This window comes from Ambystoma mexicanum, chromosome 9, assembly GCF_040938575.1.
Source record: "Ambystoma mexicanum isolate Mex_15411 chromosome 9, UKY_AmexF1_1, whole genome shotgun sequence".
Lineage (NCBI taxonomy): Eukaryota > Metazoa > Chordata > Amphibia > Caudata > Ambystomatidae > Ambystoma > Ambystoma mexicanum.
Genome location: NC_090931.1, coordinates 181,802,577 through 181,827,431, shown reverse-complemented (window position 1 = coordinate 181,827,431; position 24,855 = coordinate 181,802,577). Strand labels below are relative to the sequence as shown.

General features: G+C 45.7%; 1 protein-coding gene across 2 annotated transcripts in view; it reads right to left on the bottom strand.

Moving 5' to 3' along the window:
* IFT46 (intraflagellar transport 46) overlaps positions 1-24,855 on the bottom strand; it is a 229,254-nt gene that overhangs the window by 35,246 nt on the left and 169,153 nt on the right. For both annotated transcript variants that reach the window (XM_069614429.1, XM_069614430.1), the window contains 2 exons: positions 24,162-24,280; positions 6,273-6,339 (listed from right to left, as the gene is read on the bottom strand). In XM_069614429.1, the coding sequence (XP_069470530.1) occupies positions 6,273-6,339; positions 24,162-24,280 (186 nt within the window). The remainder of the gene's footprint in view (positions 1-6,272; positions 6,340-24,161; positions 24,281-24,855) is intronic.

The window sequence follows — 24,855 nt, the reverse complement described above, 5'->3', positions numbered from 1 at the left end:
GAATAGCACCCCTGGTGGTAAAATCAGTTAAGTCTATGGGGGGTATTCCTCTGTGTATTCCCTTGACTCACCTTGCTGTTCTTGTCTTCTCCTTAGGTGCCAGAGTGCGGCGCTAACATGCAGGAGGATGCGGTAAAATGTGAAGATGCTGCGAAGGCCAGTGAGTTCAGTGCGGCGCTGCAGCAGGCGAGACGACGCGCATAAAATAACTTCTTTCTTCCAGCTCGAAGGCGCGATGGATCAGGAATTCAGGTAAGGATCAAAGGTATTGCTCTTGTTCTAACCTTTTATCCTTCTTTCTCCCTTTTTTTAGGAGCTCCAAACTCGAGGCGGGCGTGGCAGAAGACTGGATGCAGATTTGCAGGCACAGTGAGCGTTACGCTGCTGGATGCAGAATAACACGAAGCGTGTGCTGCTCTTCGGGCGTGGTTTAAATAGCCTCCAAAGTAGTCCCAGGTAAGTATTCCTCCCCAACCCCACCCGAGTAAAAAATAGTCCCTAGGTAAAATAGTCCCTTCCAAGCCTCGTTTGGCTTGGAGCTCTTGCAGCATGGTCTGCATCAGGTAAGTTTGCAGCATGGTCTGCATCAGGTAAGTTTTAATCTATGAGCCTGGTGCCTATGGCGCCAGGACTGACTCCATATGAGCCTGGCGCCATAGGCGCCAGGACTGTACCCAAATAGCCCCTAGCGGGGGTTGTTGGGCTTGCTTGGGGTAACTTGATGCCTGCTTCCGGGGTTGCTGGACTTGGTCTGGGTCCCCGGGGATAGGCATCATGACAGATCCAAATCTACGCTGACCATCCAGCGGGCATCCGCGTATTAGGTCATCCAGTCCAAACATTCATATAGTGCGGTGCAAAACAGTAAACCAAGGCTCCTTTTTGACCAAAATATGCACTGACAAAGACTTTGTAAAGCATGACTGTGTGACATTTGGTGGAGAAGAAGATGACATTCCAAAAGCAAGAGACAGACCGCTTGAAGGGGGGAGATTATTTTCGTTGACGGGTCAGCAACTATCGACCAGGGGACTGACTTGAGGCATACTGGTGAGGCAGTTGTCCGCCTGGTAGACAGAGTGTATGAGGTATTAGTGCAGAAAAGGTTGCCCGTGCCTTATTCGGCCCAAGCGACAGAACTCATAGCACTTATTGAGGTGCTTCAAGCGTCTCTGAGGTGTCGTGTGACAATCAACTCCGACCCGGCCTATGTCACCACCACGGTGCACGCAGGGCTTGCACAGTCAAAGAGAAGGAGGTTTAGGAGGGCTGACAGATCCCCAGTACAACATGCAGTATTGTTAGACAAACCGATTGAAGCACTGTCTCAACACTCCTTAAAGGCGGTGGTAAAATGCACCGCCCACACCAATGATAGGGGCGAGGTTTCACTCTATAACACTGCCTCAGACGTGGCGGCCAAGCAAGCAGCGTATCTCCCTGTGCCAAATGTTTCTGAGTACCCAGTACTAGCAATGCCAGCCTCCTACAATGCCTTACCAATTGCACAACTGATTTGAGTTCCAGGGCCGTGCCCCACAGGAAGAGAAGGATCTATGGTTGAGCAGTCCCCTACAGATTTATTGTGGCAACAGTAAACATCAGGCAAAGCAGTTATGCCACATGAACTCATGCTGGTCGCCTTTGACCAGCTGCACCATCCATCACGTGTCAAAATAGCATATCGATGCAGATATACAGGAGGACTGGTTTATCCCCAATCTGCAAGAGGCTTTAACTAAAATGGTTATTCACTGCACCACGTGTCAGACTTGCAGCACTGGTCTCACCTTAAGAACTCTCACCACTGGGTCATTCCGCGAATTACACAGACCATTAAAAAGGTTGGTCCATGTAACCACCTACAGCCCTTTGAGTGGCATCATCAAAAGTACTATTAACAAAAATTGGCACCTTATAAAGATCAAAAGGAACACGCTCCAAGAAAACTTTTTTTGCATTCAAAAAGTCTGAACCTCTGTGAACGCCTAGTCCATACTTACATGGAACCAGTAAAATCATTGTCTACTGAAACACTTTGGGGTTTGCTCCCAGTTCAAGGACACCATAAATGTGAGCAGTAAAACAACAGATCTCTGAACAACGGTCCTGTATACAAAACAAAGTTCATGAAAAACCTCTGGTGGAACATTATATTAAGAAGAAACATTCAGATAAAAATCTAAAGTGGTATGTGCTACAGATGCTGACCCCACCGATAAGAGGGGGCGATGCCAATACACATTTGACACAACTAGAACAAAGGTGGATACACCGCCTGGACACTGCCAAAAGTGGCCTCAATGTCATGGTGGAGTGGAACTACTTTATACCAGCATGGTAACACCATGACCAGACTTCGGTTCTAGCTAGTATATCTACCACAGTGCCACCTCAGTTATAACTGCTTTTTGCCATGTTTACATGATGTATGATTATGTGCTTCTTAAAAATTGCTTTGATTTTGATGAATATTCTGGATACTACATGACAACACCATGACCATTCCTCTGCTCAAGCAAGCACACACACTATCCAACACAGAATCCCGTGTGTTGCAATTGTTTTTATACCATTGGCTGTTTGTTACAATTTGTTTTTGACAACCAGCCCAGTATGTAAGATTTTGTCTCCAAAATATGATCCTGTATGGATGAACTGTGCTTTCGAACTCACACTAAACACAACACGATTTGAGCTCCACACCATGCCAATATATATGGCTTTTTGACCCCCACCCGGATGGCGCACAAGATCTTCTAAAACTACCTAGACCATCAAGCTCCATTTCCACTTATCCAATGGCTTAAGTGACATGTTCTCACTCAGTAGAGAAACTCCTGGAACCCCCCCCTTGTTTGTGCATATTAAGTAGCTTTAGGTTTTCACCCTAAATTACAAGGGAAATCTAGACATGGAACCCTTGTTCACCGTTTTTAAGAGAGGCACAGCTCCACCTCACTGACGAGGCCCAACCAGGCCGAAACACATGTCTGACGTTGCTGTTGGTACTCTTGTTCAGAAGAGAATTGCCATGCATTTCGATGCTGGACTGCCCTTGGGAAGGACAAAGACTGATATGTTGACTCCAATGGTGGTGTGACACATTTTTTCGACTAATATACCACTGCCGGGTCCTCACCTGAACCTCCTCGTACCTGTGAACACACAGACTTGCCCCCACGCTATTGATGACCAGATCCATTCAAAGATGGCGACCGTTTTCTTCCTAGATGCTCGTGCGCCATGTCCATGGTAACCATATCAACAGTGATACACAGATGGCCCAGTGCACCGCCCTAGCTAGTGCAGGCGCACATGTTCTGTCTGAGTGTTTACCGGACTACATACAGCGTAGGTAAGATGAACATCCTTATCATTTTGGGTATTAAACCACATGGGGACACATTTCATGCATGTAGATGGGTGATGTTGCATTTCTGGACACCCACATGTCTTTGCATGCCTTTGTTAATACACGCATTCAGTTCCCACATCTAGAGACTGTCCGGACCCAGTGTAGTCTGTTCATCAGTGGCCTGGTTTGTAAGCCCTCGGGTTTTACACACAAACTCTCATAATAATACCGGTTTGGTGAGTGTTTTATTCATTGCACTCGTCAGATGCATTTCGGCATTCACTTTAGCAATTCTCAGTATGCGCGCAAGCACTATTCCACCACGGTGCTTTTGCCTCTCCAACACTGTGGCACGCATGACCAGGGGGAATTATATACCATCCTTACTATTTTTATTTTTTACCTATGTGGTCCCCACTATCTTTTGCAACCGCACCAAATGTTCAACCATCATTTTTGAAAGCTAGACAGATCATACCAATTGTCTGGGTCTCTCCCATTTTATGTAGATGGCGACAAGCTCAGCGGTGTATATTCTGAACATCAAGACGCGCCCAGTGAGGTATTGTGACATGTCTGTGGCCCACAACAACGGTATAGACACAGACACCAAGGTGTGCAACGACACACACTTAATAGTTTATTCATTCATTGATTTATTCATACAAATCCACAGGTCTCGTACAAACAAGCAGTAGCGGACCCCAGACAGCCATGCCCAGATATACGTGCACAGTAAGCCCTAACCAGGTTTTAATTAGAAATATCAAAAGCAGTAACAGCTTCATAGATATCATGTTACTCAACATACTCTAATACATACTCCTCTGACACTCACAGAACTATTTTGGATTATTTGCAGACACCCACTGGAATTCTCATTCATTGAACATCCATGAATCCTGATGAAGGCAGCTCCGCTAACAGCATCATCCAACTGCTTCTTAAGGCCGAAACATAACAGTGTCGACATTCCTATACAGTATTAGAACCCTGGGCCAGTGAATAACCCTTCCCCATTGGCCAATTTGCGGGCTATACGAACCGGGATAGCTTGCAGTTTCATTATAGCCCACAAATTGCCCATTGCCTTCTTCAGCTGGGAAAGTTGTGCATTAACAGTGATGCACCCTCTCTAGTGGCCAAAGTGAAAATTAAAATTTCCTACGAATACTGTCTTTTTTCGTTTAATAGTTTGTTAGTGAAAAGAAAAGCTTGCTATAGTAATTAAGCATGACTTCTTTTTATCATGCTATTTTTCATGTTTTTTTTAAACTTAAATATTCCACAAGGTATATTTAAGTGCCCAAAAAACAAAATAATTTTACAAATTATATTTTTTAATGAACTATCTCTTTCGCCCTGTTTTCTAATAGCTTTTTGGAATGTTAGGTTTCATGTTTTTTTGTCAACTTAAATATTCCATAGGGAATTGCAAGAGGTGTGCTGAGCCTTTTTGCCTAGTGGGTTGCATTTTCTCTGGTGTGAGCGTTGAGGGGCTTCTCTACAGCTTCCCCTTCCCCAAGTTCAAATAGTACCACAAAGAAAAGGCTAGGGGTTCCCTTCCTCAAGTGTAACGCAATCCAAAAATACCTCAGGGTCTTTTCCCAAAGTTTGCCACAGTTGCAGGGTATCTCAGGGTTCCCTTTTCCCAAGATCAACACAGTTCAAGAATATCTCATGGTCCCCAAGATCAAGAAAAGGTCCAAATGGCTTGAGTCTCTTTAGATTCACCAGTAGCACACAGTTTCCACTGGTACTTCCTTTAACTTGTATCCGAAATGCTCTTCTTCACTTCAGCACTTGTATCACACAGCCTTTGACTCTGGCCTCTTCTTGGCTCTTTCCCAGGTTTAGCTAGTCATTGTAGGCACAGTTGTTGGACAACACGGTCCACCCATTACAGGTCACACAACCAATTACCCCTGACACTTTGTGATGCTCTTTATCCTTCTGCTAACTGTCGGGCTTGATAATTACTTATATGTTGATAGTCCTTTGGCTTTGCCACAACTTGCGTTCAACTCGCCCCTCTGAGTTCAACAACTTGTTTGTCATCACAATTGCTTTTCACTCAGTTCATAAGAAATGCCTTCTGCATCTTAAATTGGGGCAATGGCGCGATTCCAGATCCACAGTGTAATGCCTTGTTGCAGACCTGGTAACACACGCAGATCCCCAAAGACTTGACCTGTATTACATATATGCCCTGCAGCCTCCTGGACCAGACTGTTGTATTCCTGACAGTGCTCCTATTTGTTAACATTCCTTGCTCTGTTTGAGGGATGTTTAGATGTTTACACCTTCAACAAAAAGCATATCACAAAGAAAGCGATGAAGTCAATCGGAGGAATTCAAAAGTTAAAAGGGAGGAGATGCAAAAAGATCATATTATTACTATTCGAGCGAAATAAAGATAAACCGGGACAGACAAGGAAGAAAAAGATTTCATAATTTGAGTGCCAAACTATAAAATGTTATATAATAAAGCTACTTTATTGTGTCAAGGGAAAATGTTGGGGCCAAGGTAGTAGTCATTTTCTATACAAATGCTTATGAAAAGAAATACACGTGCCGGAGGGTGAGCAGAGTTTGGATGCACGTTCAAGGGGTAAATCAGGGCAGGTAGCAGGTACTCCTGCTGGTAAAGCAAGCTGTGGTGGAGGCAACAGATACTGCCTAAAAACAATAAAACGGACACAAAGAGGTTCAGCGCTAGAGCACCGGCACTGATAAAATCCACATTGAGAATATTGATTTTGTACCAGAACACAATACATTGTTTGAGAAGATCAGAGATAATGCACTAAACATCAGTTATGGGTATCATTTCTGCAACAGTCCTTAAATATTAAAATGTGTCTGCAAGAGAGAGGGTTGAGAAGCAGAAAGCAGTTTTGGCACAACAACAAACCTTTCCAAGCAACTCCTCGAACTCTGGAGACCACTCTTGCATCAAAGAGTCTATGTCAGGCATTGGCCTGTGGGGGAGAAAAAAAGGTACATCAGAGAGCAAGTAATATCAGCAGGACAGACCGATCAGTATATCAGAACAAGTTATATCAGCAAGGGAGAGAGCACACTACGTTCAAATGGTTACTGGTGCAGTACATCACAGTGGCGACTAGGAACAGTCCGTCCGAGACTGCAATTCGACAGAGCAAAGTACATAGGAGAACAAGAATAGGTTATACAATAGGAAGGAGGCTCAAGGCACTTCAATCGGATGAAGGTGTTAAAGTATGTGTGTCTTAAATGAGCAATAATTAAAATAAGTCTACATTATTTTTATTTCTACAGATAAGTTTTAGTGCACCTAAAAAATGTTTTTTTTCTATTAAAAGATACTGCAACATCAATCGAAAAAATTTCAGGGGAATCTAAAACTAAATTTCAGCAATTACTTACCTATTTTTGTTTTTTAAAACTGAGGCTCAATAGGCCGAAAGTGCAGTAATATTGTCAGATGAGCCTTCCAGAACCTTAAGATCTATGCAGCCTATGCTGGTGATGCAATAGCAGCATCTACTGTGAAATCCGAATTGTTTTTGGGATTGCCTGTGTTGCCACAAGAATTGTAGTGGTTTCTGTCCTTGAACGTAGGGCACATTATACCTCTATTATAAATGCCCTCCTGGCAGAGGAATGTCCATTGTGGCTATCATCAAATTGTTACGCTCACCTGGTTCCCACAGGGGCGTCGATCGGACCCGGACAGCTGCAGTCTCTACCAACATGATGCTTAGTGCCGAGATGACTGACTGGACTGGCCCGCCTAATCTCGTCTGCTTGATCCTTAGAAGTATTCTCCTGCAAGTGGAGAAAGGGATTTAGCCACCCGTGGATATGAGTGATAGCCCCCTTCACTGTTCTCGTTCTCCCTTCTTGTCACCTCCGATATCCCCTTTTAGGAACCTCACCTTATGTTTTTAAATGATGAGCTCTCCATCCCGCGTGGATTGCAGCGGCGCGTTGATGCCAGTTACTTCACTTGTTTGAAGGCGTGGTAGAGTAACAGAGAGCATTGACTCTGAGGTTCCTGGCAAGGTTCGGTAAGTATCAAGTTCATAGAGTTCAATATATCCGATGATTCACTCTTGTCCCCCCTTCCTTCCTTGTTTTGCAACTAAGATCGTGAGAAGATACCCCTCGTGGCAGTTGGTGGCGCTCAGGTAAGAGTCTGTATTACCCAACGCCGTCCGGTAAATGTTGCCGGTGTTTAACGTGTTGTTTTCTCTCCCTTTGCAGGTGCGGCATATGAAGATGTGGAGAGTTATAGAATAATGCCTCCGGTGGTAATCAGGTAAGTCTATGATGATAAGTGTTTTATTTGTTGGTTTTCTCGGCTCACCTTGTTGTTTTCTTTTGTCCCTCAGGTGCCGGAGTTCGGCGAAGAAATGATGGGAGGCAGCGCCGAATCGAAAGATGCTGCGAGGACTGGTGAGTATGGCGCGGCGCTGTAGCTGGAGATGCGATCCGTACAGAAATGATGTTCCTTCAGGTCCGGAGGTGAGATGGATCCAAAATCAGTTGAGGAATTTGAAATAGTTCGTTTTCTAATCTTGTCCTTTTCTTTCCTCTTGGTTTTAGGAGCTCCAGGTTCGAGGCGGGTGTGGCAGAAGACTGGATGCAGACTGCAGGCACGGTGAGCATTACGCTGCTGGATGCAGAATAACGCAAAGCGTGTGCTGCTGTTCGGGCATGGTTTAAATAGCCTCCAAAGTAGTTCCAGGTAAGAAGTTCCCTAGAACCACGCCTGAGTAAAAAATAGTCCCTGTAGAAAAATAGTCCCATCCAGGCCTCACTTTGGCTTGGACTCACTAGCAGCATGGTCTGCATCAGGTAAGTAAAGTCTATGAGCTCGACTGATTTCCATGATGAGCCTGGCACCTAAGGCGCCAGGACTGAAACCAAACACCCCCCAATCGGGGCTGTTGGGGTTTTAAAAGGTATCTGGATGCCTTCTTCCGGAGCTGATGGGCTTGGTCCTGATGCCCGGGGGTAGGCATCATGACAGCACCCCCCCCCACCCAAGGCCTCTCCTAAAGTTGTTCTTCCCCTTGGCCCTGGTTTATCTGGGAAGTCCCGATGGAATCTCTTCACTAACCGAGGTGCATGAACGTGGTCACTAGGCTCCCATGACCTTTCTTGTGGTCCGTAGCCCTTCCAACCGATTAAATAAAAAAAGTTTTGATTTAACCATCTTGGAGTCCAGGATATTTTTTACCTCAAATTCAGGTTCTCCATCTATCAAGATGGGGTCGGGTGGTTTGGTTAATCTTGTTCCTGGTTGAACTGGTTTTAAAAGTGAAACATGAAAGACAGGATGAATTCGCATATTAGAGGGTAATTCCAATTTGACGGCCACCGGGTTGATAATGGCCTTAATGGTGTAAGGTCCCAAATATCTATGGTTAAAAGTCCGAGTTCCCTTCAGAGGTATGCGTTTTGTAGCCAGCCAAACTTGATCCCCAATCTGGTATTGTGGAGTTTCACTTCTATGTTGGTCAGCATTTTTCTTATATTTCTCTTTTGCTTGTTTCAAATGTACTGTTGCCTCTTTAAAGGCTTGTGTAATAATAGAGTGCAAATGACTAACTGCAGGCATTTCTAAATGCTGAGGCGAATCTAGTATTGAGGTTCTAGGGTGATGTCCATATATGGTATAAAAGGGACTTTGTCCGGTTCCTGAATGTACAGAGTTATTGTATGCATACGCGGAAATCTATAAAATATCTTTCCAATTACTCTCAGTCTGGTATAGCATGCAACGTAGATACTGTTCAAGGGTCTGGTTGGTCCTCTCTGTCTGACCATCGGTCTGGGGATGGTGACTGGTTGATAACCTCACGTCGATTTGTGCCAATTGACAACATTTCTTCCAAAAATGTGAAATTAATTGACTACCTCGGTCAGAGACCAATACGGAAGGAAATCCGTGTATTCGAACAATGTTTTCGAGGAACTCCTTGGCCAGAATTGAAGCAGAAGGTAATCCCTTTAAAGGAATAAAGTGGGCCATCTTGGAAAAAAGATCCACAATAACTAGAATGGTGTTAAATCCATTACATGGAGGTAGATCTGTAATAAAGTCTAAAGATAAGGTGTGCCATGGTGTAGGTGGAATATCCAAAGGTTGTAAAAGGCCAGCTGGTTTTTTCTTCTGACTTTTGTTTTGGGTGCAAATGCCACAAGACATCACAAATTACTTTACGTCTTTGTCTTTTTGCAAGGTGGGCCACCAGAATTGTCTCTTAATTTTAGCTTCAGTTTTTGCGATACCTGGGTGCCCTTCCATCAGGGTGTCATGATAATTGGAGATGACTAGTTCTTGTAGTTTCTTGTGTGGTAGACGTAGTCGCCCTTGATAATAAGGTAGGTCATTGATGACTGAGTAGTCCGGGCCTTTCTTTACCCAGTCCTGCAGGGCTGTTGGATCTTTACCTGAATATCCTCTAGTGTCTGTAGAGTAGTTATACCAAGAATTCTGTGTTCTGAAATTATAGGCACCGGGTTCCGGGTTTGCATATGCTTCTCCCATCCCTATTCAGGGATAAGGCATCTGCCTTGCCATTTTTACAGCCTGGTCGATAAGTGATCACGAAATCGAACTCGGCAAAGAACAATGCCCATCGAAGATGGCGCGACGATTGGGCATCGGCTGTTTTTAAATAGTGCAGGTTTCGGTGATCGGTGATTACAGTAATGGTATGCCTGGCACCGAGAAGATAATGCCGCCAAGCCTTGAAAGTGGATTTTATGGCTAATAACTCTTTATCGGTAACAGCATAGTTTAATTCGGGTGCTGAGAACGTTCTGGACCAAAATGCTACTGGGTGAAGTTGACCGGTTTCAGGATCCTTCTGGGACAGGACAGCTCCCATGGCTAAACTGGATGCATCAGTTTCAACTATGTATGGAAGTTCAGTGCGTGGATGCTTTAAGACAGGTGCAAACGTGAATTTCGCTTTCAGCTCTTGGAAGGCCTTTTCAGCTTCTTCGGTCCACAAGAAGCGTTTGTTTTTTCGCAAAAGTGCTGTGATAGGGTGTACAACATGTGAGAAATCCGGAATGAATCTGAGGTAGAAATTAGCAAATCTGAGCATGCTTTGTACCCCTTTAACTGAACTGGGTGATGGCCACTTGAGAATTGCGTCCACCTTTCGAGAGTCCATTCGGACTCCTTTTGGAGTCAGGATAAATCCAAGGAATTCGACTTCCGTAGCATGAAAAACGCATTTTTCCCATTTTGCATATAACTTGTGCTGGTGTAGTTTCTCAAGGACTGCACGAACGTGCGTCACATGGTCTGATTCTGAGGAGGCGTACACTAGAATATCGTCTATGTATACGACAACACAGACGTCAATGAGTTCATGAAGGACATCGTTCATAAAATACTGGAAGGCTGCTGGTGCATTGCACAACCCGAAGGGCATCACCTGGTATTCGAATAACCCGTACTTAGTGCGAAAGGCAGTCTTCCATTCGTCACCTTTCTTTACACGTACCAGATGATATGCCCCTCGGAGATCTAATTTAGTGTAGATGCAAGCGTCCTTTACTTGGTCTAGTAATTCGGGGATCAGAGGCAATGGGTATCGGTTCTTAACCGTGATCTGATTTAATGCGCGATAGTCTATACACGTTCTGAGGTCACCTTCCTTTTTAGGCATGAAGAACAAAGCTGAAGAGGCAGGGGACTTGCATGGACGAATGAAACCATTAGCAAGGTATTGGTCCAAGTATTGTCACAGGTGAAGGTTTTCGGGTTCCGTAAGGGCGTAGATCCTACTACATGGAGGTTGTGCACCGGGTATGAGATCGATTTGACAATCGTATGATCTGTGAGGTGGTAAGGTGTTGGCCTGTTCTTTTTGGAAAACATCCTGGAATTCTGGATATTCGTGAGGTAACTGCACGACTGGAGTAGCAACTGTGGCCAGGCCTTGGTTCAAGGGTTTTTCCGGGTAACAAGTATGTGCACAATCCGGGAAGGTTATTCTCTTCTCTCGCCAATCAATACAAGGATTATGTGTTTCCAACCAAGGTATCCCCAGTATTATTTGGAACTGCGGGGCTTTGATTAAATCAAACACAATAGTCTCTCGATGCCCATCTTGACCCAATAATGTCATCTCTGTGTCGGAATGAGTTACAGGCCCAGAGGCAATTTCAGTTCCAACGGCTGTGGTGATGACATCCGAAGTGGTCTTTTTGCAGAGAGATAGATTCATCCTAGTAGCCAATTCGTGGTCCACATAGTTTCCTATGGCCCCGCTATCAATGTATGCCCTTACTGTGTGCATGCGTGATGGCTGCCTTGGATCCACAAGGACCATTGGTATGATGAAGTGCGAGGTCTGAGTATCCTTCTTCAAGCACGGCAAGCAGACTTCTACGCTTGTCGGGCGTGGTCGTTTCCCGAATCAGCCTCTGTTTGATTTTTATCAGCAACTCCGACTACTTTTTTGGAAGGTTTTATAGGGCAATCCCGTAGAAAGTGTTCTGAGGCCCCACAGTACAGACATAATTGCATCTGCTGTCTCCTTTCTCTTTCCTTTTGAGTTAAGGGTCCCTTGACCCCCCCCCTGATCTGCATCGGTTCTGGTGCATCTGTTCCTTTGAGGGCAACATTGGGTTTAACCAATACCTGATTCTCGAACTTAGCTTGATCAGCCTTTCTATTCTGAAGTTGGTGGTCTAACTGGACCACTAAGTCTATATATTCTGCGCAATCCTGAGGTGCGTTCACAACTTGGGCCAAATCATCTTTGAGTTCACCCGAAATCCACGATGAAATAATGTAATTCGTTTTACCTCTAGCCATCCGGTTTCCACCACCAACCTATTGAAGGTTGTGATATAGGTTAGTAGATCCTGGTTACCTTGTGGTAAGGATAAGAGTTCGCTATCCAGGGCCTGTCCCTGTGAATGTCTGGCAAATAGTCTCTCCATGCTCAATTGAAACCCTTGGAAATCCTGAAGAAGAGGGTCAGCCAGGTTGACTAGTGGAATTGACCAATCCACTGCACTGCCACTAAGGTATGATAGTACAAAGGCTACTTTGGCTTGGTCGTTCGGAAAAGCTCCAGGTCTGCATAAAAAGTGCAATCGGCATTGGTTCATAAACATGGCAAACTTTTTCGGGTCCCCAGCAAAACGTTCGGGTGGAGCTAAAGGAATGCTCCCTGGTAGAACCACTTGCACAGGATTGCTCGATGAAACAGGAGTTGGATTCCCCCCGAGCCCAGGTAATGGTGTTTGCCCAGCTTGGTTTTGCAGCAATTGTCTAGCAAGATCATCAGTGCGCTCCTTTGACACAATAAGTTCTCTCCTGAGGGCATTAGTTTCTTGGCGCGCAGAGTGCACTTCTGCCCTAAATTCCCCTAACAATAGGGCTAGTTTGTCGTTTTCTGAGGTTTCCATGACGCCCGGGTGGGGATTTGTAGATAGGCTTTGCCTGGTTCCCACAGGATTGTCGATTGGACCCGGACAGCTGCGGTCTCCACCAACGTGATGCGTAGTGCAGAGATGACTGTTTGGACTGGCCCGCCTAATCTCGTCTGCTTGAGCCGTAGAAGTATTCTCCTGCAAGTGGAGAAAGGGATTTAGCCATCCGTGGATATGAGTGATAGCCCCCTTCCACTGTTCTCGTTCTCCCTTCTTGTCACCTCCGATATTCCCTTTTAGGAACCTCATCTTATATTTTTAAATGATGAGCTCTCCATCCTGCGTGGATTGCAGGGGTGCGATGATGCCAGTTACTTCACTGGTTTGAAGGCGTGGGAGAGTTCCGGAGAGTATTGACTCTGAAGTTCCAGGCAAGGTTCGGTAAGTATCAAGTTCATAGAGTTCAATATGTCCGATGATTCACTCTTGTCCCCCCTTCCTTCCTTGTTTTGCAACTAAGATCGTAAGAAGATACCCCTTGTGGCAGTTGGTGGCGCTCAGGTAAGAGTCTGTATTACCCGACGCCATCCGGTAAATGTTGCCGGTGTTTAACGTGTTGTTTTCTCTCCCTTTGCAGGTGCGGCACATGAAGATGTGGAGAGTTATAGAATAATGCCGCCGGTGGTAATCAGGTAAGTCTATGATAAGTGTTTTATTTTTTGGTTTTCTCGGCTCACCTTGTTGTTTTCTTTTGTCCCTCAGGTGCCGGAGTTCGGCGAAGAAATGATGGAGGCAGCGCCGAATCGAAAGATGCTGCGAGGACTGGTGAGTATGGCGCGGCGCTGTAGCTGGAGATGCGACGCGTACAGAAATGATGTTCCTTCAGATCCGGAGGCGAGATGGATCCGAAATCAGGTGAGGAATTCGAAATAGTTAGTTTTCTAATCTTGTCCTTTTCTTTCCTCTTGGTTTTAGGAGCTCCAGGTTCGAGGCGGGTGTGGCAGAAGACTGGATGCAGACTGCAAGCACGGTGAGCGTTACGCTGCTGGATGCAGAATAACGCGAAGCGTGTGCTGTTGTTCGGGCGTGGTTTAAATAGCCTCCAAAGTAGTTCCAGGTAAGAAGTTCCCTAGAACCACGCCAGAGTAAAAAATAGTCCCTGTAGAAAAATAGTCCCATCCAGGCCTCACGTTGGCTTGGACTCACTAGCAGCATGGTCTGCATCAGGTAAGTAAAGCCTATGAGCCTGGCGCCTAAGGTGCCAGGACTGAACCCAAACAGCCCCCAGCCGGGGCTGTTGGGGTTTTAAAAGGTATCTGGATGCCTGCTTCCGGAGCTGATGGGCTTGGTCCTGATGCCCGGGGGTAGGCATCATGACACAAATTGCCATATATCCATTCCTCAGTGAAACACTAGAAAGTTGGGGCCTTGCAATTAAATCGGTTTTGGAGGGATACAATTCTGCTCTTTGGTCAATCAGACTTTAAACAATGAAATATGGTGATTGACAGCATTTAACGAAGGATGCTTGCTGAGTGTTGGAATGGAGCGCAAATCTATTTGTACGGTTGGATCACTTGATCAGTTTTCAATGGTAAGAATCTGCACCATTCAAGCTCGGCAGGGGCGGTCTAATCCTGGACAGCCTCTAGCCACTGCCTATTCTCAGCAACATACACTCTGGCTTGGATGTGGACTGGGTCCAGCAGACCCAGCCCCCACATCCGGCCACATACAAAGACCTGTCACATTTCCTGCGAAAGGGCTTGTTGTATTTGGAAAAACTGACCCTGGCAGAGCACGAAAAGGGTAAAACTACAAGCTAGATAAAGGACATGTTAAAATCTCATGGCAAGGCCATTTTAGAGTATATGGTACACTAAGTGGCATTAAGCTATACCATGAGCTATACAAAAGAATAATTAAAAAAAGTATCTGCTGCTGCCAATCCATCCTGGACACATCATGAAAGTAACTACAAAGTTACCGAAAACAAAGTTATAGGGACACAAAGTGCCTCTACCACCAACCACAGGTGATGTGTGCAAGGAAATAAAAAAGAATTTTACTATGGAGAACACAGATAGCCCATTAGGACTGATCAGGGTCCCCAAAACAGATAAGCTCAGCAAGGCAAGCAGAGCAAAAAGGCTTCACTTACCTACAATACAAAAGTCAGGAAAGGTTCAAGACAATAGCAAAAAGCGAGATGTCACAATGATGTCTATGGAGGGAATAAAGCAAATATTTTTTAAATCAAACACCACCTGTGAGAAACCTGAGGGTATTCTCTCTCCTATTCCCCATTAATCCTCTGTGCAGGTGGCCAGGTGGCCAGGGAAAGGCCATCGTTCTTGGATCCCAACCCAGGGGATGGACAAGCGAGGGAGAATCACATGGGTGGTGGGTCTGTGGTGACTGGGAGTGGGATCCCCTGAGGCAACACATGGTATCCCCCTCTTTATATTAAGTAACAACCTAAACACTCCTAGCCTTCATGGGCTATTACAAGACCTCTCCCCTTATTTTCCCACGATTCCCGTCTAACAGTACTGAGACAAGGAAGAAGCAATCAAGAGTAGTAAACACTAGTAACCGAGTTTACCACTCTGCTAATGTGACAGAGAAAAAGCCTGTAGAGGGGTATGAGAACCAGGCACGTCCAGCTAAATACTTTCCAGATGGTCAGGCAACTAGGTTTAATGAGCAACACCTGAAAGCGATTAAGAACTATATAGAGCTATAAGAACTATATATAGCCCTCCTCAGAGACAGGGAGTCAAACCGGGAGTCGGAGTGGAAGTCAGACTGAGGGTCTGAGCTGAGGCCGAAGTGGAAGTCCCGACCAAGAGTAGCTGTGAAGACACCCGTGAAAGAAGAAGGAAAGCAAACCACTTCTGGAAGCTGTGGGAATCCGATCTATGAAGCAGAACGCAGCAAGATGCCAAAACCGTAAGTGTGTGAATTGGGTCTCGTGTCTGGCACTGGAGCAGGAACGCTTTTCTGTGTGGTCGGAGAGCGGCGTTGGTGAAGTCTGTCCTGAAAAGCCTTCAGAAGAAAGCTTGTTCTCTCGGGGCGTGCCAGGAACCCCAAAGTATCGTAGGGGCAGATTAGAGGGCACTGATGGCAGAAGTGGCGCACAGAGCCGCCCATGTAGCAAGGAGAGACGAGTGCAAGACCCGGTGAGTTTCCCTGTGCTCAGAAACACTGGTGAGTCTCATACGTGTATGCCGCTGAATTAAAGCCCATTTCCGAAAGCGTTTGAATGCAGAAACAGTAACCGCAAACGGTTGTTAAGTTGCAATCAATTATCAGAACAGTTAAAAAGGTCCTACTAAATGAAACCCTAGTGCGAACTAACTGTTCTTTAATAACGAGCTGGGAGGTTTGTATCTAATATCACCTCAAGATAAAGAAAACAAAAACAATGTATGTTTAACCAACCAGAAGTCAAGAAAGCTGTTGGGTAAATTAAAGAGAGGTTGGAAAACCTTCCTAAACAAATTACAGAAGGAAGAGCGAATACATTATTTAAAAGTGTGGTGTCAAAAGCAACCCTCCCCCCAAATGTACTGAGAAACCTGCATTACCAAAGCCAAGAGTTAATCATGTGACCGGCAGTGGGGAAAAGACATACTTTGAAAAAGCCAAAAGGTTAACCCGGCGACAGCAAAGAAGGGTGAAGCTATATGTAGGGTTCCTGGTTGCGTGACCTGTGATGGGTGCACCGTGCGGTCTGACAACTGCGCATAGACCAAGGAACCCGGAATTGTGAAAGCCAAAGACATTGTGAACTTAGGGTTCTGGGTTGTGCGACCTGTGATGGGTGGACTGTGTGGTCTGACAACTGTGCTTGGACCAAGGAACTTGAAATTGGAAAAGACAGACACTGTAAAAGAAGAATCCCAAAAGGAGTATTCACTTGACTTTGAAGTATGCTTTGTTTTCCTGTGACACTGAGTTGCTTTGAACTTGGGGAGGGCAACCCCAATTCTGCTTTGAACTTGGGGAAGGGAAACCCCGAGCCCCATCTGCGATATTACTTTGAACTCGGGAAAGAGAACCCCGAGACCTATCTGCGATACTACCTTGACCTTGGGGAAAGGAACCCCGAGGGTTGTTTTGTTGAACACAGTTTCTTTTGATTTTGATGTTCCTACACATTGGTTAAATTTAGCTGTGAGGGCAAGTATAGGTTTTGGATACAGACAGACTTAAGTTGTACTCTTGGACTCAGACTTTCCTTAGTTTTGTTCAGGTAGGAAAATCCCACCTTAGCATTGGACAAGTTGAGCTTTTTACCATCCTGACATTTGGTTTAATAAAGAATTTGTCTTTGAACTTTAAGTCTGTTGTCCGTGTCTTGCTTCATTATGCCTTCACACACCCTATTCTTGTGAATAGGAAAATACACTAAAGTGTAGCCAAACTATCATAATAGGTGACTGAGCAGTAGGGCCTAGATTCGGAGAAGAAAGTGTGGGGCTGGTCAAAGGTTCAATGACAACAAACAGCACTGTTAATAATTCAAGTTAGACTGTGTTACAGTTATATTTAATGGGTCTTGAAACAAATTATTTGCAATGAAATTGAAAGTCAAGCAAAATTACTAAATTCACAATCTGAATGTATACACATTAGCCATTTGGTGCTCTTGCTAATTAATGTGCACCAGAACTTTACTTTTCAGACAGTTAAATCAGATTCAAGTACGAGCACTAGCACACAGTAATGAAGTAAGTGAAGAAACAAAGGGAGGTAATGTAAAACCAGTTAACAGGTAAGAATCAAGACAATAGTTTAACCACATTTACACTTACCTTATAAAATAAAGCCCTAGCACGTGTCCTTCCCTACTAAAGTAGATGAGACCTAGTGCCCAAAAAGTTATCCAAGTATACTTGTAATTTACATAGCGCTATTATAGTCTCAATGCGTTTATAGTGGGCACACTCTCGGAGGATCGAAGCCTAGAGTTTTGGAGGTCATGGGGCATGGTTATAATGGTTATGTGCGCATTTGGCCGAAAAATGCTTAGCAGGGCTGGTCAGGCTCCGGTAGAAAAGCAACCCATGCGGTCAGACATGTGGATGTGTGCTGAGAAGAGTAGGGGTGGTGTCAGTGATAGAGACTTGCTTTGTGTTCAGCGTGCCCAAATATATTGTAGGTCTGTGCTGCATTGTGCTGTCAGAGGTGTTGAGGCGTTGTCTGGTGTAAGTATGCAATTTATGTGAACAGCATGACTGAATTTATGTCGTAGTCCTTGCTGCATAGTGATGTGTGTGGTTAGCCATTTCTACAGCCAGTGGAGTGGTGTATTATACATACCTCAATGCCATTGGTGACACTTTGATGTTAGGGTGCCCGCTCAGGTATTTGGCTTCTTCTGTTGGTTCTTGTGGTTGTGATAAAAACGATTAGCACCTACAACAGTCTGTGCTCCACCTAATCGCCACAGGTGCACAGGTTGTGCTTCAAAATTCTTCTAGGTGGGCCTGGTGTACGATTGCAGTGGTAGTGGCGTTGGTTCGATTACACCACTGTGCTTATACTACTACTGGTGTGATTGTGGGTGTGGAGAGTCAGCTAGTGGCACTTGATGGAGGGCGGGGTCGTGATAAGTCTATGAGAATATGTGTGATCCAGGCCACTGCGAACACAGTCAGCACCATCAGGTGTTTGGACAAAGGTTGGGGTCACGCCACGAACGCAGCCCCGAAGTTAGACCTTTCAAAGGGACATGTAGGTGTAAGTGCTCCAAGACGTAAGCCCTTGGGGTAGGGTGTGGGGAGTGCAGGTGGGAATCCTTGGTCAGAACTACACCCAATCATGACCAGGCAAGTGAGAGGTAGGGTAAGGACTTTGCGCCTGCTTTTGCAAGGAGAGAGGAGGCAGGACAGGTATCCACCCCAGAGGTTTCAGAATCTGCTGGGCCAACTTACTTTGCGTGTTGGTTTCTTTGAAGGAGCTCTAGTGGTTGCTGCTGCAGAGGTTAATTTCAGTGTTGGGATTATGTCCAGCTAGCAAGCAGGTCAGAGCTCTGGCAAGAGCAAGACCATTCCTGTGATTGGACAGATGGATGACAAGAAGGAGACCATCAAGATGCGACTAACTCAGGGAACCTCTGGAATACGATGCAGGCAGGGGACAGCTATGAAGACTGTGATCTAGCTGGGGAAAGTAACTGTTGCGGCGGAGACAAAGTAGCTTGTCCAACAAAGCCCCTGTATGTGCAGGAGATCGGCCTGTGCAGGGGAAGGCTTCTTGTCTCATAGTTTCAGTATTTGGAGTCCCAAGTCAGAACTCAGAATGACAGATGCAACAAGACCCAAGAAGTAGCTGGTCAGTCCGCAGGCAAGTCCGGGTCAATTCAGATAACTTTCAAGGGTAGGATCCTCGAGAAGGGGTCAAGCAATGCATCATCAAGGAGGAGACTTGAATGAGAGAGAAGCCTTGGAGTATCAAGTAAACTGTGCGAGGAGAGCTGAAGAAGACAGACATGCAGTTTCCTTATAAGAGGGAAGCTGGCGTGAAAACCCTACATGGGGAAAACCTGAAGCGAGAGAAATTGAGAGACGAACACCTCCGACGCAGAGGCGTAGACAGGGTAGGGCCTGAGCGGGCAAGGCCCACCCAAAATCTGTAAATGTCACTGCGTTGGGCCCAAATACATTAGCTTCAGGCCCCACTTGTTAGACAATCCTGGTTACACCTTTGCTCAGACAAGCAACCGAATCCGAAGTGGGGGCCTGGCCGAGAGTCGGTGGACTGGGGAGTCCAATAACGGTGCTGATACTACTTATCTGACCACAGCACGGAGCGGGTAAAACGAAGAGAAGGAAACCGAGAAGCCAACCTGACCAACCAAGGAAAGAATCCCATCCTCAAAGCAGGCCTGGTGATGCGTACCCTGAGAGTAACAGATAACGGGGAAGGCGGGAGACCCGGGAGGGATACTAAGAAGAACAAAGGGAAGAATCATACCTTGTCCCAGTGGGGACTTAATGTTGAAGTTACTGAAGAAGAGTGGGAATCTATCCGAGAGCCCTCATACTCATCTCAATAAAGATGTAATAACCAAGAAAGTTAAGAATGATTATTTGCATTCAGACCCCTATCCCGGCAAAGAACGAGTAGTAGAGAATAACGAGAAACCTTACTGGAACATTCATACTCATCCCAGTAAGACCAAAGAAGTGGAGAGAAGTGAGAATCGTTACTGGAATCCTCATAATGGCCCCAGTAACTATCAAGTGGTGAAGGAGAGTGAGAATAATTATGGGAACAGCCCTACCTGCTTCAGCCAAGGAAAATTGTGGACATCGAGTGGAGAAAAAGTTGCATGTTTAATGAATGAGAGCACAACGAAATCGGAAGGAGAAACAAAATGTAAAGGACACGGTAGAGAAATTGAAGAGCCCCATATCTGAACTAAACGACTTGATCAAAGTAGTTACCAAGAACTACCTACAAATACGTTACAAAAGTGAACTGAGAAGCAGACCACAGGAGAAGGCAGTCATTCTACTGTGGCCTAGTTGTTTTTGATAGTGGCAGGAACAGGTTAGATTAGTTTTGGACAGAGGACAGACCTTCCTTTTGGACGCATTGATGCCCGGCGAGCATCCTGGTTAGTTTCTGTTAGGTATGGAAAACCCATAATTTAGGGAAAGTTAGGAGTTTTCACCTTTTCTTTTAATAAAGAATATTCCAAAATGGAACACGCAAGTGCTTGTCATTCTTCTGACCCACCACACAAACCTACCTTTGGAATATTCTGGGAAGAAAAACGTGTGTGGCAAAATAAGAACAGTGAAGAGATTTAAAGAAGCAATCTAAATTAGGAGCCCTAGTCAAGCAAAATGCAAGTGCAGCAAAATACAAGCAGTGACATGATTTAAAGCAGAAATCTAAATTGGGACACCTAGCCAGGCAAAATGCAAGTGTAGCAAAATACAAACAGCCACAAGTCTTCACCTAAAAGTCCTATTTGGAAGCTGGGTTTTAGACAACTCTGATGATGAGGATTTGAACAGCCCTGATGGAATGTTACAGTGACTTGGTGGGGGTAGCGAGCCAGACCAACACAGTCTCTTGCGGCTTTCACAACTTACAAAAACGAACTAGGAGTTATAGCAGCTCACCACACAATGAAGGGCGTATGCTAGCACAGCAAAGAAGCACGTTTGTCAACAGGGCAGACGGAGTTAAGTCAGCAGTAGAGGTGAGAGGTAAATCAAATAATGAAGTATGATCCTAGGGCAGAGAGAGAGGCAAGTCACTGCATTATATCCCTATGGCACAAACTGAGGTAGGTGATTGGGGTGTGCTATAATGGTGTACATCAGTGTGCCTAATACAAGAAAGCAAGGTAGATCCGGTCAATCATAGTAAAGTATATCTAAGTGAGGTAAAACAGCAAAGTCAGAAAGCAGTGTGGGTAAAAGTGATGTAAACAGGGGAGATGAACAAATTAAAATTGTGCTTCTTTTAGGGTAAAATTGCACGAGCACTGGGCTCCCGACTTGAGGCACCAGGTTGCCATAAAATGCTTTCTAAACATTTACATTTAGTATTGTAAGGTGTATGCTACAACCTAATGGGGTGGGATGAGCTATCAGACAGGATACTACTTGAGGAGGTGGGCAAATTCTGAGGCAGTATCCAAGTTCTGGCTGCTAGGTGATTCTCAAGAACAAGAAACTGCCTATAGATGAGTAGACTGAGCTGTGGGATGGGACAGGAAAATATGTTCCTAGATTTGGGAAGTACTATGCCGGTCCAATAGCACAGCGAGTACAGCGCTCGCTTTGACATCTGTGCAAATCCTGCTGATGCAGGTTCGTATCCCGGCAGGGCCAAACTCAGCCTTTCATCCTCCAGAGGTCGATAAATGAGCACCACACACCGTGGGTAATAATAAGCAGCGCTCAGATGCCTGAAAGTTCGTAGCGCTATATAAATGCTAAATAATAATAATAAGTATTATTTTTGTATTTATTTATTGGACATTTGTATGGCGTCGATACATCAAAAAGTATTTTCCAGACACCACAAGACAAGGGAGAGGGCAGGGAGACAGATGAGAAAATAACAGAAATGGTCCTTCACGGCCTTGTGACATTCGGATTGTGCAAGTGCAATAACAAGAAGTGCAGGGAGCGGGGAAGAGGGAGAAGGGGGAGGAATGCAAGGGGCTTGGCAAGTGCTAAGGGAGGCCCAGGAGGGCAAGTGCTCAGGGAAAATGGACTGGGGTCATCTAGTGCAAGGGAGGGGATTGAACCAGACTCAGTAGGCTCGTCAGGCTAGGATAGCTGAGGGCATCTGCTGGTAAGGGGCGAGGGGGAGACTGGTCGAAGGAGGGCCTGCCCCTGTAAGGCGCATGAGGGATACAGGCCACCAAACGGAGGCAGGTGGAACTAGCAAGGGAGGGAGAGGGGAAGGGGAAAAGAGGAGAAAAGGAAGGTCTTGAGAAGCTTCTGGAATTTAAGGAGATCCGGCTCAAGATAGGGGGGGGCAGGAAGGTCACTCCAGAGGGAGGCCCCTGCCGAAGAAAGAGACCTACCCCCCACTAACCACCTGGGAGAAGCGTCTGACTTGCAGATAGAGTTACCAGACCGAAGAACTCTAGCAGGGCGGTATTTAGGGAGAGAGTTGGATGTAGTGAGATCCTTGTGGATGGTACAGAGGGTCTTGAATTTGATCCTTGCAGTCACAGGGAGCCAGTGGAGAGATCTTAGGGCTGGAGAGATGAGGCCCCTGGGCTGGAGGCCAAGGATAAGTATTGAAGTCATATTCTGGATTAGTTGAAGAGGGCGGAGGGAGGAAAGAGGCAGATTAAGGAGGAGGTTGTTGCAGTAATCAAGCCTAGAGAGAACCAGAGCTCTGGAGAAGTTGAGTTTCTGGGCGAAGGTGAGGAAAGGGAGAACGCCTCTGAGGAGGTGAAACTGAAAGTGAGATTTCTTGACATGGTCAGCGATGTGAGGTGAGAAGGAGAGAGAGGAGTCAAAGATGACACCCAGGTTTTTTGACTCACAAGAGGGTGAGGGTAGGGGGCCGAAGGAGGGTGGCCAGAGAGTAGGTGGGAAAGAGGGGGCAGGAGTCCCAATGAGGAGGATCTCAGTCTTACTGGCATTAAGGCAGATATCGTTAGAAGCACACCATGCCTGAATAGCAGTCAGACAGTCAGGAACGAGAGAGGAAGGAGAGGAGGCAGAGGAGGGAAGCTTAAAGGAGAGCTGTGTGTCATCAGCATAGCATTGAAAATGAAGAGAGAAGGTGGAGATTAGATGGGTGAGAGGAGCAAGGTAGACGTTGAAGAGCCATGGCGAGAGGATAGAGCACTGAGGGACGCTGCAGGTGGAGAGTGAGATGGAGGAGAGAAACAGGCACAGTTGTACTTGAGAGGGCCTATTCGAGAGGAAAGAGGTCAACCAATCCAGTCCGATCAGTGATGCGTAGGGTATCACATAGCCTTTTTATGAGGGTGGAATGGTTGACCGTGTCAAAGGCAGTGGACAGATCAAGGAGGCCGAGAACAGAAGGAGAGTTGGACTCAAGGTTTGAGAGCAGGTTGTCACGGGTGTTCAGGAGGGCAGTTTCCGTGCCTCTGTGAAGACATCCAACAGACTATAGGACCAGATCCCAGCTCAGGGAGGCGAGTGGAGCTTTAGGAAAGGATCACAAGCCTGGGGAGCATGTAAAGCTCTGGGACAAGATGCCAACTCCAATTGATGGAAAGGGATCTTGAAATGGATCTCCGTTTCTACAGGTTGAGTAGGAAAGGTTCCCAGTGCTATAGATCAGGGACTCCGCTACAAGCGGTTACGTGAATTATGTGTGCAATGGGTGGAGAATCCCTAGAGAGGTAGAGCACTGAGGGAGGATTCCAGTAGAGGGTCGATAAGAGCTCTGGTTCAGGAATCCAACCGAGGGATTGTTAAGAGTTCTGGGACAGGATATCCTATTGGAGGGATTCGACGAAGCACCAAGTCACAATCCCAGCTGTAATAAGAGGTCAGAACACAAATATATGATGTGCTCTAGGGGCTGAGCAAAGCTCTAGACCAGGGACCCATCTAAGGGCTGGTCTGTGATCCACGGTCACAACTAAGTGGTGAACAGAGTTTTGAGACAGACTGCCAGATTCATGTTAGACAGTGACCTTGGTGAGATACTTTTTGATGGATGGGTGGGGTCCTAGTGCCAACATGCAAGGCATATTGCCCAGAGGTAGGAAGCTAGATGAAGCAAGATCAGACCTTCACAGATGAAGGCACAGGGTAAATTCACATGCATCATTTAAGTGCAGATTTCCTAGGAACATTAACTCACATAGGGGTAGTGCACATTTAGTAAGCAGCATTGAACACAATAGCTGCAGTGTATGCTCTAGGGGGCTGGAACTTACCTAGTATAGTGTACATTTGCAGGAGGCTTTGAGCGATGCAGTTCACTGATGCTCTCAATCCAGGTTTCAATGGCTTTGGGGTTCTTCTCAGCATTTTCTAGACTCTTCACTTTGATCTGCTGTAGGGTGCGAGACACAGAATGCAAATTTGAATAACGCTGAACTGCTTACAACCTGAAATCCCCAGAGCCCTGTGCATCATTGCCCCTTCTCAAACAAATGAAAGGATAATTATTGTAAGGATGAATAGTGAGACCTCAGTATGGTGAAAGGTACGGTTTATTCAGAAGCAAGCACCAAGGGTAAGACTTCTGTAACTCCTTCAAGCTCTCTCCCAGCTGACCCCAAACATTCTTCCTGTCAAACCATAATAATTTCGGTGACATAGAAGGCAGTGAAGTCACAACATTCTAAGCTGGGAAACGAGTAACGCAGGATGAATGACAGTAAACGATGTACAAAGGAACACTGAACATTTGAGCAGGAGGAAAAGAGTTAACATTACAACACACCTCTTTTCCTCAGTAATATCATTACTTTTGTTTTAGAAAGTAATTTACACTGGGTGAGCTGGTAATCTCACTTAAAAGAAGCCACCCTTTCTTTATTTCACACTTCCCCACCGAACACTCACTGTGTTGCCATTATCTTTTTCAATCACTTTCTCAGTGGAAAATATTGCATCACATTTCCC